General features: G+C 46.9%; 1 protein-coding gene across 2 annotated transcripts; it reads left to right on the top strand.

The window, feature by feature from the left end:
• Window positions 1–17: 17 nt before the first annotated feature.
• LOC130197797 (RNA-binding protein MEX3B) lies at window positions 18–9,084 on the top strand. Of its 2 annotated transcripts, XM_056420688.1 has the most exons (4): window positions 18–1,444; window positions 1,926–2,474; window positions 3,701–4,008; window positions 4,637–9,084. In XM_056420688.1, the coding sequence occupies exons 2-4, from the start codon at window positions 1,988–1,990 to the stop codon at window positions 5,858–5,860; spliced, it is 2,019 nt and encodes a 672-aa protein (XP_056276663.1). In that variant the 5' UTR covers window positions 18–1,444; window positions 1,926–1,987; the 3' UTR covers window positions 5,861–9,084. The 2 variants fall into 2 exon arrangements, with proteins under 2 accessions (XP_056276663.1, XP_056276662.1); XM_056420687.1 differs by having other exon boundaries at window positions 18–2,474.
• The last annotated feature ends 4,867 nt before the right edge of the window (window positions 9,085–13,951 follow it).

Genomic DNA, 13,951 nt, shown 5'->3' with positions numbered 1-13,951 from the left:
TTTTGTGATCAAAGGTCCATCGTCTTTAAAAAAGGAGGCGTTCAAGTTATTCTTAATACAATATCCACATGCCCACATGCATGGGGACCTTAGACCCTGTAATGTTCCTCCCTTCCAAAAGCTGCTGTCTGTAGAGCCAAAGCTCATAAGTTGATATCTTCCAAAGCTTCAATCTTTTGAATACTAGTCAATTTACATTTATTTGTCAGAGACTATGCATTAATCATTGTAACAGGTTACAAATGCATAATACAGATGTGTGTTGCATATAGGATTTTCTTGCCACGGCTAATGTGTGACCTCTATCCAATGTACGGCTTTTCTTCTGAAAAAGGTCTCAACACTGCATTAAGGAGTGCATGAGTAAAATTGAGCACATAACTAACACATAACATCTATTCTCATAAATGCGATACCTAATAAACTCCCTCTTTGTATCTTATGAGCAAGGAGACACTGCCTGGGGGAACAAAGAGAGCTTGAAACAACGAATTATTTTAGGAAAGGACTATCTTTACAGTCGGTATGAACAGTTTCAATAACATTTACGTCATCACTGATGGTATTAAAATTTATTTTTTGTAACAATGTGAAAAAAACAAACCTATCCCTTTGTTCCTTTCAGCTCATCTGCACGGAAAGGTGGCTCCTTGAATAATAAAACGTGTTTACATGCTTTGAAATGAACATATTGCCAAGGATTATTAGTTATTATTTTCATACTACCTAAAAAGCACAAGGAACAGCCGACACACACTGCATGAGCACCATTCAACGAACCACCCAAAACTCTTCATTGGTAGCCATGATGAACACACCCAGATATGACCACATTTCTTTAAATAAAAAAAACGTATCAATGCGTTAACTGTCGGGCTGCACACCGCGCGTGGAGAGCGAGAGAGAGGGATGAAATAGTGCCCACCAGACTGACAGACACAAGAGTGCCAGCAGAGGTGACTCGCCGTGGATGCTCTCCTTCTTGCTGCATGTGGCCCTTGAACCTATTGTTGTGTCGCGGGTGACGTCAGTGCTGTGTGCGGGAGACGGAGCGGCGTGTGCGCCTGGCGAGACAAAGGCGGCGGACCGACCGGGGTCAGGCAGCAGCAGAGAGCCGAGAGCCACTGTGTGTGTGTGTGTGTGTGTGTGTGTGTTTTAACTCTGAGGAACCCGCTAACCTTGGATTTCAGCCGCCGTCCTGCCGACGGTGCGCAGCATGAGGACCCAGTGACACACCCAGGAATACGCGTTGACTCCCACGGAAAGAGAGAAAAACAACAGCGCTCTCTTTTCGGGTTTGAACGTTTTTCCTTCCAACGCCCCCCGTCTGGAGAGCTAGCCCGCTAACCCGCTAGCTCCTCGTCTCCCCGGCTGCTCCGCATTTTCCTCCCCGAGAACTGGGCGTCGAGCGAAGGCAGGACCTCGTCGACGAAGGCGAGATAAAGTAAGTTCGTGTGGTTTCCGCACTTGTTTAATTCTCAGAAAGCCACGCGACTGGCCAGGAGAGGCGAGCACGAGACTGTCAGAGCGGAGCTAAGCGGCTAGCTGCGCTCCCAAACAAAGGGGTCGACAACGTGACTGTGTGCAGCCTGTTAGCCGCTAGCTCGAAGCTAACAACAGAATATACAGGGCACTCTTTCACGTTTTAATACCAGCGGAGCACGAGCGGGGCTCTGAAGTTACTGCCACGCGGGGTATTCGTGAATGCGCAGGGGGGAACACTTTATTCACGTGTTTTACTCGGAGAGGTTTCTTTCTGCCTCCGGATGGTTTCAGTTGTCAGACGAGAAGCAACAGCAGACAAAGCGAGGCGCCCAAACCAGCCCGCTGCTCGGGGACAGGTGGCTGCACGGAGACCCGCTCCGGCTGGAGGTTGTATTGGTAAACAAACACTTGACTCTTTGTGTGTATTTTTAAATTTTCAGAACGGGGTGAACTCACTCCCCATCAGGCACTCGCGATCTGATGTGAGATCCACGGAGACACTATGCCTAGTCCTTTATTCCACCCCGAGATTATGGACCACGACGTGGGGATCAGCAGCCAGCACAACGGGGTCGGTCTGTCCCGAGAGACGGACCAGGAGATCCGGGAAGAGGACCACCAAGAGGCGCTCCGCTTCGCCCTGGACCAGCTGTCACTCATGGCCCTGGAGAAGGTAGACTGTGGGGGCGGCGGGCTAGTCGACACCATGGACGGGACTCAGGGCTCCGAGGGCTGCAACGGCGTGGGCGGAGGGGGCTACGCGGACCTGCAGATGCTGGAGCATCCCAACGGGTCCCAGGACTCGCCGACGTCTTGTTCTCCATCTCCGGAGTACTACGGCTCGGGCGGGTACCACATGGCCGGCTCGCACGCGATGCTCCACGGAGAACAAAGCTCCGTCCTCTGCAGCAGGAAGAGAAGTGTCAACATGACTGAATGTGTACCTGTGCCCAGCTCTGAACATGTGGCGGAGATAGTGGGCAGACAAGGTAAGACCCCGAGAGTGTGTGTGTGTGTGTTTAGCATTATTTGGTGTTTATGTACGGCTCGTGGAGGCAGCGTGCAGCCCGGGTGTCCTTTGTTTGGGTGGCAGTCTGGTGAGATGAGGGTCTCTGAACTTTTACAACTGCTCGGTATGCAGCCACTGTTTCTGTCTTTAATGGCAGCATACTGCGGGAACACCAGCTCACAGCTTCACCTGCGATATTCACGTTACATTTGTAACCGTATTTGAGACAATGCCTGAACGTGGAGTGGGTGAGAGTGCGGTTGATGAGCAGGAGAGAGGGGGAGGGGTGGAGAGGGTCGGACAAAGCGGCAGATTGTCGGGAGTCTGGACTTGTCTAGCAGCCTGCGCCAAACAAAGAAAATGTGCTCATTTTATGAATCACAGGTCTTAAGTAGCAGCGGCGGACACCGAACTCACGTTTTACATCTCACGTCTACGTTCGTGGTGTTTTATTGTTGTCTCTGCGGAGCAGATTTGAAGCTGAACCCGAGCAACACACACGCACGCACGCACACACACACGGGGCTGGGCGGTGTTACGCCCTGCACCCAGCCGTCGTCTGCCGAGGCTGCTGCGCGAGCGACACTTGTTTACATGTCGTTTTTTTACGTGTCCCGGTAGTTTACCCTCAGCGTATGCTCCCCACTTTAAATGGACCGGTGTCGTGGGCTCGGTTCGTGCGCCGCAGCCGCGGCATCGTTCCGGCATTGTTCTCTTTGTTTGAAAAAGCCATGCTTTCTGCTCCCACAATGACATCACGCTCCGCGAGCCTCATTGGTCGCCGGGAACGAAGCGTCCATATTTAAAGAAACAGAGCTCGCGCGGAGCGGCCGCGCGGTGTTGTGACGGACTCCTCGGGACCATCCTGCACGGCGTCGACTGCTTTCGTTGCGACATGTGTGTCGTTTCTGTTAACGTGTTAATGCAACCAGGTGTGTTGCCTTCTGCCGTTAACATGTATGTAGCCGTTTTAAATTGAATACTTGTTTTTTGTGGCCTGTAACACAATTGCCAGTTAATACGGTACACATACTTTAGTTTTGTTATAACAGTCTGCCTCATTTGGGACTCATAAGGAATTATCTTATCTTATCTATACCAATAAACTAGGCTAAACAACATCACTTTTTTTTGGGAATATGTGTTTTTTACTTTGTGTTTTCAATTTGTAAACATTAAAATGTTTTGTGTTTCTGCATCTTCCAGGTTGTAAGATTAAGGCCTTGCGTGCCAAAACAAATACCTACATAAAGACTCCAGTCCGAGGCGAGGAGCCCATCTTCATCGTGACGGGACGCAGGGAGGACGTGGAGATGGCGAAGCGTGAGATTGTCTCTGCAGCTGAGCATTTCTCTATGATCCGGGCGTCCCGCTGCAAAGCGGGAGGGCCTGGAGGAGGAGCAGGAGGTGGAGGAGCAGCAGCAGCAACGGCATCGGCGACAGGAGGCACCAGTAGCGGTGGGGGTGGCTCTCTTCCTGGTCCACCACACTTACCTGGACAAACCACCATACAGGTACAGAAACCCTGCGCTTGGCCTTCATACAGTGTTTTTGTTTTGCTCTGCATGACAACAAAGGTTTAACTCAGGGGTCGGGAACCTATGGCTCTTCCGGTGACGGCATATGGCTCCCAGACAATTTTGAGTTGGGGGGAAAAAAATCTCCGCCCGCCACCCTATAATTTTCTCTATCGCGCCAGATTACAGCAGAAGTAATTTACGGTCCCTTTTCTTAAAGAGCACATCTTTGTTCTTTTATTAAACTAAACAGCCGTCTGTTATTGAGCGTATCTAACCAGCAGCATGTCACTCTCTCTACGTGTCGCGTTAACACTTCTCGGCTCTCCGCCTCGCGCGCCGCAGAGCTCCGATGCCGGCGTGTGCGCGCACATCGGGGCGGAGCAAAGAAAAAGTCACCTGCCCCCCCCCCCCCCCCGTAGCATCATGCAGCACCAGTGGTCGCATTAAAATTATACGTTACAAATACTATATGCTCTCAATGAAATATATTTGGCGTTTATGGCTCTCCCAGTCAAAAAGGTTCCTGACCCCTGGTTTAACTGGATGTTAGATGTATAACATGTTTTGACACAATTCTACTTCCTGTAGTTGCATTAAAGCATTTCTTCTGTCCTTCTTCCAGGTCAGGGTGCCCTACAGAGTAGTCGGTTTAGTGGTTGGACCAAAAGGAGCAACAATTAAGCGCATCCAGCAGCAGACCCACACCTACATCGTGACACCGAGTAGAGAGAAAGACCCGGTGTTTGAGGTGACCGGCATGCCGGAGAACGTAGACCGAGCCAGAGAGGAGATCGAGACCCACATCACCCTGCGGACCGGAACCTTTGTCGACCTGCAGGGGGACAACGACTTCCACTCGAACGGCACCGATGTCAGCCTAGAAGGCCTGGGCGCCCTCAGCGGAGGACTAGGGTCGTCTCTGTGGTCTCGGGCGACCGCCCACCATTCTGCCCCCCCTCCTCCGCCAGCCTCCCCACCCCCTCCTCCTATTCCCATGTCCATGCATCACTCATCTAACCGGAAGATGTCGTCCTCGGTAACCTATCACAGTCACAACGGTGCGATGAGCTCAGACAACTTTAGCGGCAGCCGCAAGGCCAACGAGGGCGGCAGCCCCACGAGCCCCTTTAGCACCGGCTCCAGCAGCGCTGGGGGGGGGTTCACCTTCGGGGGCGACGCCACCCCAGGACTGCCCTCCTCAGAGGAACTGGGCTTTGAGTTCAGCGCCGCTAACATCTGGGCACCTTTCGTCAACGGTGGACCGGGCAATAAGACGGCCGGCTCCTCCTCCCAGCAGCAGCCTCTACGTCGCAACAGCAGCGGCCTCAGCGGCGGCGCCATCACTCCACGATTGTCTCCAACTCTGCCTCAGGACGCGGGCGCGGGCCCCCTGGACCACCCCTTGGCCCGCCGCGCACAGAGCGACCCCCTCAGCACGCTCTCCTGGTTACAGTCCGGCAGCGCGGGAGGCGGCTCCTTCTCCGGAGCGTCTAGCTCCAGCTCCGGTGGCTCTTCGACCGGGTACTCCTCTTGCTCCGCCTCCTCCCTGCCCGGGGGCTCGCCCACTGACTCCGAGGGCGGCGGCAGCGGCGTGGCCCTCAGTTCTGTGATGCTGAGCCGGCTGAAGGGAAGCTTCGGCCCCGGGGCCCCGGGTCTTGTCGGCATCAGCCCCGGGATCAACAGGGACTGCTTTGTGTGCTTTGAGAGCGAGGTGACGGCAGCCCTGGTGCCCTGTGGCCACAACCTGTTCTGCATGGAGTGCGCCGGCCAAATCTGCCAGTCAGCTGATGCAGAATGCCCCGTCTGCCACACCCCCACCACACAGTGCATCCGCATCTTCTCCTAATGCCCGGGAGCGGGAGGAGGTCACACATGAGGGGGCAGGAAGAAGACTGGAGTGGGGCAACGGAAGGATTCACACTAATAACTTTCACACACACGATGGACCATAATAAATGCATAATGGAGATGATGATGATACGATACGGATGTTTTTGTTGTTGTCAATATTAATAATAATTACAATGGCTTATTTTCAGAGCGATGCTAATTGAAACTGGATCTTCAGACAGTGGGGTTCAGTGGGAGCCTCTGGAAGGAAACTAGTGTCTTATCTCTCTTCAGGCCTTCATTTGGACCTGAAGCCGCCCGCTGGCTGCCGGTCCGTCTCAACTCTTCTTCATTCAGACGTCTACCTGCTTTCTCTCACAGCCTTTCCTTTTGACACTTTTGTACGTAACAGATATTTTTCAATGAAGCTGTCGATGATGCCTGCACTTTTTTACTCCTTGTTTTAATGTTCTTGACGGGACGCAAACCGTTCCAACAAAGCTCCTCGCTGTCTCCTCTTGACCCACTCGTGCTGTTGTTTGAGCGGCATGGGTGCTATTTTTCTGCAAGCGTGGAACTTTTTTCTAAAGATCCACGTATAGTCTGGCACCTATCGGAACAATACACCGAGGGACCTCTGACGGACGACTTCCTGTCTCTCTTTGCCACACAAAAGCCACCAGTGATGCCAGATGAAGGCTATTAATAGACTTCTTAAATTGATCAAATCTACCAGTGTGTTGGATGAATTTGGACGCCCCGCATTTCAAATGTGGCCGCCGCATTAATTCACAGGAATTATCCTTTTAGGAGAAACGTACCATTAGTAATACAATAGGAATGTTTGAGGTCCGTTCCCACATCTCTCTTGCGTGTCTGAATGATGGCCACTCGTGCCGTTTCACATCGGCGCCATGATGTCGTCCTCGCCAGGAGAAGATGTGGCTCCGGTCCCGCTGCCCCGCTCCGTCTCCGTCCTACAGGAGGACCTCGCTCTGATTCATCAGAACCAGGACACCTTCACATCCTGCCTGTTACACTCGGATCGGCTCGCTTAGTGTTGTCGTTAACTAGTTTTTGACTCGTGGCTGTCGAGTGTGGGGCTCGCAGACATATTTTGAACTCTAGGATAAGATAGGGCTTTTCTGATATCACACGTGAATGTTTTGTCCCTTGCGGTTTGCTCCTCCTCCTCCCCACGTCACACAATAACAAGGGACTCGATCGAACAATTTCTCTTCATGCACTGTAACTCCCGGCCCCTCTAAAGAGATAAGAAACGGCTCTTACTGTTTGTTTTGGTCTCCCCCCCCTCCCTGACAGCGAAGCTGTCCGCCGCGGGTCGTTCTGAGACGTGTCCAATGTTTTCAAAGCATTACCGAGGAACTCCAGGCGGTTGCATTCTGTTTTGTGTTTGTGGTTTTAAACAGAAGTGCGTGTGCAGCGGCCGCCTCCTCTCGTGTTAACCCTGCGCGGCTCTCGGTTGACCGCGCGTGGAATCGGCTCATTGAATGAGACGCAAGCCATGACGACGGAATTTAAAGGACACATTTAATTCTCAAGGGCTTCCTCTGACTCCAGACACACACTCGCGTGTTCCGGCTCGCCCGCAGGGGGTCGATGTTCTCCTTTACGGCAGCTAGTAGCTAGGTCATCCAGGGCTTCCAGACACACTTTGTGTTCAAATCCCAGCTGCTGCAGAATGTTTTTTTCTTTTTCCCCCTCTTTTTCTAACTGTTCCTACGCGGTCATCACATCCGTATTCGGTCGCTGGAGCGCAGGGCATCGCGGCCCCGGTGTGTCCGCCCCTCTGGACGGAGTCTCAGATCAGTTAATGGGGTTGGGGTGCTCCAGCCTGGATGATGGCGGACTCTTTTTTTTTTTTTGTCCGACATTTGCGAAGTTAGGTGACGGGGGCAGCAGCAGCTGCACAGAGGAATCTAATAAGCCGCTGTCCTGTTGCAGCCATGCACTAATCGATGTGTCCACGTGTGTAGGAACGATCTGCCAGGAGCGACGGCGGTCGTCTTCGTGAAGGCGCCCCTTGGTGCTTTGGTCCCTCCTGAAACACTGCGACCCGCAAACCCCGTCGCTAGTGGGAGGCCTCTTGCTTCTCAAACTCAGCCGTGCGCAGTAGACCCGACACGCCGTTATCATTCCCGTCAGAAGTGGGGAACCCCCCGACACCCCCCCCCCTCTCTGGTGTCGAGCGTTGCGTTACTTGTGCGCACGCGCGTCAAAACGAACATCCGTCGAGTCCGAGGCGATCATTCAAGCTCCTTTTCAAACCGTTCACGGCGACGTGTTAAAGGAATTAAACGTGTTATATTTGCCAGAAGGGTCTAATGTAAATCCTCGTGTTGCACTGGGATATTTCTGGCCTATGAGAGAATGTTATGGTTTAATGTACAGTAGTTTAATTGTTTAAAAGGTACAAAGTTTTTCAGATTGACTGCTGATTTTTGTATTTTTTTGAGCCAAAATCTCCCCTCCCCCATTTCCTTCCTAAAGGTTTGAAAACAGGGTTTCCTGAGTCATGCTAGCCAGTGACCTCTGACCTTTTTTGTGATTAGAGGGGGGGGGGATGCAAAGAGAGCCATGCCAGTAAGGGGTGACACCCCTCAAGCCGCCGCTCTCCTATTTTTGGCTTTAATTCTTTGTATGCAGAACCAAAATGTAAAACGTTGACAGTAGGTTTCAGGCCTGACCTGTGTGTAAATACCCTGAATACAATCATTGGGATCTTGTTTTCAAAAGCAAAATGACAAATGAAGATAAGTAGTTTCTAAAGAACATGTATCATTGTTTGTAAGTTAACCATCTGCATGTCTTCAAGCCATCTGGCATTAGCTAATAATTTTTAAGATATAAAAAAAAAAAAACTTTTTACACATTTTATTTTTTACAATTTATTTGCTTACCTAAATATCCCAGACAATAATGTGACCCTTTATATTACTTAAAATTTATTTTTATTTTCCATTTTTTTAATTTTCCTTATTTCCTGTGTACTACATTATAGGCAATTTATAACTGAGAAAAAATATTGAAGAAATTTTTAAATTGAAATATATTTTATTTGAAAGTTTATGGACCTTTTAACCAAGAGCTGGAAAAATTGTATAATCGTATGATTTGAGCTGACTTGACGGTTATGAGAAATGTATCAAGAGTTTTATTTTTTATGCTTCTTTAATAAAGTCTTGTTTTTGGTTTCATTTTTTTACTGTAAAATAAGAACTTGTGTCCGTGTCTTTATTTGAGGTCAATGTGCTGCAGTCTCTGCCACACGGTGGCAGCGCGGACACGTGGCGGCTCTGAGGCTGTGAGGCTGAGGCTGTCGGTGAAGTCCTCCAGATTATAAATAGAACTTTGGGATGGGCCACAACCATTTCAATAGAAACAAGTGGAGCTGAAATCATCAGTCAACAGTACATTAACCATTTTAGTTTGTTTACGGTGCTTTATCAAGCAAAAGTGCCCTTTTGTCAAGCATTTTAAAATGTTATTTAATATATTATGAATGATGGTTTACTGCTTAGTCCATTGCTTATGTCAGTTTGGGTTTAGAGAGTTTCTAGTGGAAATTGGTCAGTTTTCAGTAATTGTATTAAACAAATAGTTTCTATGGCATTACTTTAATGAAAAATTCTATAAGATTTTTTTTGGCATACATTTTTACTATACATTTGCTTTTATTTAATAGCGTTGCATGCTGTTCTTTTACCTTTTACAACGTTCAAATTCTTGGGAATGAGATTAGAGATAAGCAAGTTTATAGATATTGTTTGACTCCCTGTTTAAAAGGAGCTCAATGCAGGATCCCAAATGTTGGCAGTGCAACATCGTGATGGGCCCAGTGCTCCGGTCTGGGCTTATTGTTCATAGGAAAGCCTTTTGGGGAGGTTGTACTGAAGGTGGCTCAAACCGCCCTCACCAGAGTCCATGCACGTCCCCCTTTCCCCAGGCCTTCCCAAAGCAGAGATCAGGCTGATTTTAAAACACAATATGAACGACAGAACATGTCTCGACATCAAAGTGGCACAGTGTAGCACAATCCATGTTCTCCAGGTGTGGTTTCTTTAATCTTCAGCAGGTTTTTTCAAGTATTTCAGCTGGAAATTAAAATAAAATGGTGTGAAGTTAAGTGTGAAAAACACTTTTTTTTTTAGACTAAATGCAACAGCTTCTCCCCCACACCTCTGTCGACTGTCGAGGAGCTGAAACACCTGGTCCCCCTCCCCCACCCAGAGAGAGGTAAGAAGTCACATTGAGAACAGACTTGCTGAAGGTGCGTGTCAATAGAACGACTCGTCTTGAGGGAAAAACCTTTACAAATCTTTTCGTAACTTATTGCTTTGAAGGATATGTATTCCGACTTAATAATTTAACAAACACATTCCCACACATTCAAATCAAAGTGCAGTAATGCGACCCCTTAGGTACCGGAGTAAATAATATAACAGACGTGTAGATCATGACACAAATGTCCCTTTAATAGGAAGCAGATCACAATCAGGCTGCATTCCAGTTCCCCGTCTCCTCGCCGAAGAACAATCAAGAATGATAAGAAACAAATTAGAAATATCCTTTGTAGAAAATAATTCTCTCATGCGAGTTCTGTGTTGACACTACATTCATATTGGTTACAGATGACGTATTCACAAGAAAAAATAAAAAACATTGATGACTTATCGTTTACATAGCTATGGAAATTAAAAAGAAAAGGAAATTAAAAAGTTACATCAAAGAGACACGTGCCGGCACGATAAAGTTTCCCATCATGCAGTTGTAGGTAGATTCTATTCACAGGGTGGGCGTCATTGGTCTCCACGGAGTTGTGTCGGCGCACACGCATGCATGTGCCATCTTACATGTCATCTTACATGTGTCATCTTACATGTGCCATCTTACATGTGTCATCTTACATGTCATCTTACATGTCATCTTACATGTGTCATCTTACATGTGCCATCTTACATGTGCCATCTTACATGTCATCTTACATGTGCCATCTTACATGTGTCATCTTACATGTGCCATCTTACATGTGTCATCTTACATGTGCCATCTTATATGTCATCTTACATGTGCCATCTTACATGTCATCTTACATGTCATCTTACATGTGCCATCTTACATGTGCCATCTTACATGTCATCTTACATGTGCCATCTTACATGTGTCATCTTACATGTGCCATCTTACATGTGCCATCTTACATGTCATCTTACATGTCATCTTACATGTGTCATCTTACATGTGCCATCTTACATGTGCCATCTTACATGTGTCATCTTACATGTCATCTTACATGTGCCATCTTACATGTGTCATCTTACATGTGCCATCTTACATGTCATCTTACATGTGCCATCTTACATGTGTCATCTTACATGTGTCATCTTACATGTGCCATCTTACATGTCATCTTACATGTGTCATCTTACATGTGTCATCTTACATGTGTCATCTTACATGTCATCTTACATGTGCCATCTTACATGTCATCTTACATGTGTCATCTTACATGTGCCATCTTACATGTGTCATCTTACATGTGCCATCTTACATGTGTCATCTTACATGTGCCATCTTACATGTGCCATCTTACATGTCATCTTACATGTGCCATCTTACATGTCATCTTACATGTGCCATCTTACATGTCATCTTACATGTGCCATCTTACATGTGCCATCTTACATGTCATCTTACATGTGCCATCTTACATGTCATCTTACATGTGCCATCTTACATGTGCCATCTTACATGTGCCATCTTACATGTCATCTTACATGTGCCATCTTACATGTGCCATCTTACATGTGCCATCTTACATGTGTCATCTTACATGTGTCATCTTACATGTGCCATCTTACATGTGCCATCTTACATGTGCCATCTTACATGTGTCATCTTACATGTGCCATCTTACATGTCATCTTACATGTGCCATCTTACATGTGTCATCTTACATGTGTCATCTTACATGTGCCATCTTACATGTCATCTTACATGTGTCATCTTACATGTGCCATCTTACATGTCATCTTACATGTGCCATCTTACATGTGCCATCTTACATGTCATCTTACATGTGCCATCTTACATGTGTCATCTTACATGTGCCATCTTACATGTGTCATCTTACATGTGCCATCTTACATGTGTCATCTTACATGTGTCATCTTACATGTCATCTTACATGTGCCATCTTACATGTGTCATCTTACATGTGCCATCTTACATGTGCCATCTTACATGTGCCATCTTACATGTCATCTTACATGTGCCATCTTACATGTGCCATCTTACATGTCATCTTACATGTGCCATCTTACATGTGCCATCTTACATGTGCCATCTTACATGTGTCATCTTACATGTGCCATCTTACATGTCATCTTACATGTGTCATCTTACATGTGCCATCTTACATGTCATCTTACATGTGTCATCTTACATGTGCCATCTTACATGTGTCATCTTACATGTGCCATCTTACATGTCATCTTACATGTGCCATCTTACATGTGTCATCTTACATGTGCCATCTTACATGTGCCATCTTACATGTGCCATCTTACATGTGCCATCTTACATGTGTCATCTTACATGTCATCTTACATGTGCCATCTTACATGTCATCTTACATGTGCCATCTTACATGTCATCTTACATGTGCCATCTTACATGTCATCTTACATGTGCCATCTTACATGTGTCATCTTACATGTGTCATCTTACATGTGCCATCTTACATGTGCCATCTTACATGTGTCATCTTACATGTGTCATCTTACATGTGCCATCTTACATGTGTCATCTTACATGTGCCATCTTACATGTCATCTTACATGTCATCTTACATGTGTCATCTTACATGTGTCATCTTACATGTCATCTTACATGTGCCATCTTACATGTGTCATCTTACATGTGTCATCTTACATGTCATCTTACATGTGTCATCTTACATGTCATCTTACATGTGTCATCTTACATGTCATCTTACATGTGTCATCTTACATGTGTCATCTTACATGTGTCATCTTACATGTCATCTTACATGTGCCATCTTACATGTCATCTTACATGTGTCATCTTACATGTGTCATCTTACATGTCATCTTACATGTGCCATCTTACATGTGCCATCTTACATGTGCCATCTTACATGTCATCTTACATGTGCCATCTTACATGTGCCATCTTACATGTGTCATCTTACATGTGCCATCTTACATGTGTCATCTTACATGTCATCTTACATGTGTCATCTTACATGTCATCTTACATGTGCCATCTTACATGTCATCTTACATGTGTCATCTTACATGTCATCTTACATGTGTCATCTTACATGTGTCATCTTACATGTGCCATCTTACATGTGTCATCTTACATGTGCCATCTTACATGTCATCTTACATGTGTCATCTTACATGTGCCATCTTACATGTGTCATCTTACATGTGTCATCTTACATGTGTCATCTTACATGTGCCATCTTACATGTCATCTTACATGTGCCATCTTACATGTCATCTTACATGTGCCATCTTACATGTGTCATCTTACATGTCATCTTACATGTGTCATCTTACATGTGCCATCTTACAGAGCCATCTTACATGTGTCATCTTACATGTGTCGTCAGTGTGTGTGTGTGCGTACATACATGAAGCAGGCAACCAACGAGCCCGAAATGATGGGTTAGAAATGTGTTGTTGTTGTTGTTGCTTTTTCAGCGACAACCTGACATGTCAAGTTTTGTCTTGTACCCTGGAGTTATTAAACCCATAAAAACATTGCGTCTGCACTGTGAGTTAAAGCTCTTGTTTATTATATTTAGTTTACTTCAGTGACTCTTGGATGCCGACTTTAAAAAGCGTTGAGCTGGTGTCCCCGAGCTCGTCGTGGTTTTGGGTTGAACTCTCTCGCTTTTGACCGTAAACAGAAGGCCCAGCTGAGGATGAAGAGCATCAGCAGTGTTGTTCTTGGTGGGATTCAACAGTCTTCAGACGGCGTGTGAAGGCCGGTGGTGTCCGCTCTGCTCGTGAAGCGCTCCGCTAACGCACGGGACAAGACTGAAAACAACATG

The sequence above is a fragment of the Pseudoliparis swirei genome, chromosome 8, assembly GCF_029220125.1.
Source record: "Pseudoliparis swirei isolate HS2019 ecotype Mariana Trench chromosome 8, NWPU_hadal_v1, whole genome shotgun sequence".
In the NCBI taxonomy this organism is placed as follows: domain Eukaryota; kingdom Metazoa; phylum Chordata; class Actinopteri; order Perciformes; family Liparidae; genus Pseudoliparis; species Pseudoliparis swirei.
This window is presented reverse-complemented; position numbering and strand designations above follow the sequence as displayed.

What these genes read in the sequence shown, in the direction of transcription:
- LOC130197797 (XM_056420688.1), top strand. Translation starts at nt 1,988, where the DNA reads ATGCCTAGTCCTTTATTCCACCCCGAGATTATGGACCACGACGTGGGG. An exon ending in GGAGATAGTGGGCAGACAAG is followed by an intron (nt 2,475 to 3,700) that starts GTAAGACCCCGA and finishes TGCATCTTCCAG; the next exon opens with GTTGTAAGATTAAGGCCTTG. An exon ending in CTGGACAAACCACCATACAG is followed by an intron (nt 4,009 to 4,636) that starts GTACAGAAACCC and finishes TCCTTCTTCCAG; the next exon opens with GTCAGGGTGCCCTACAGAGT.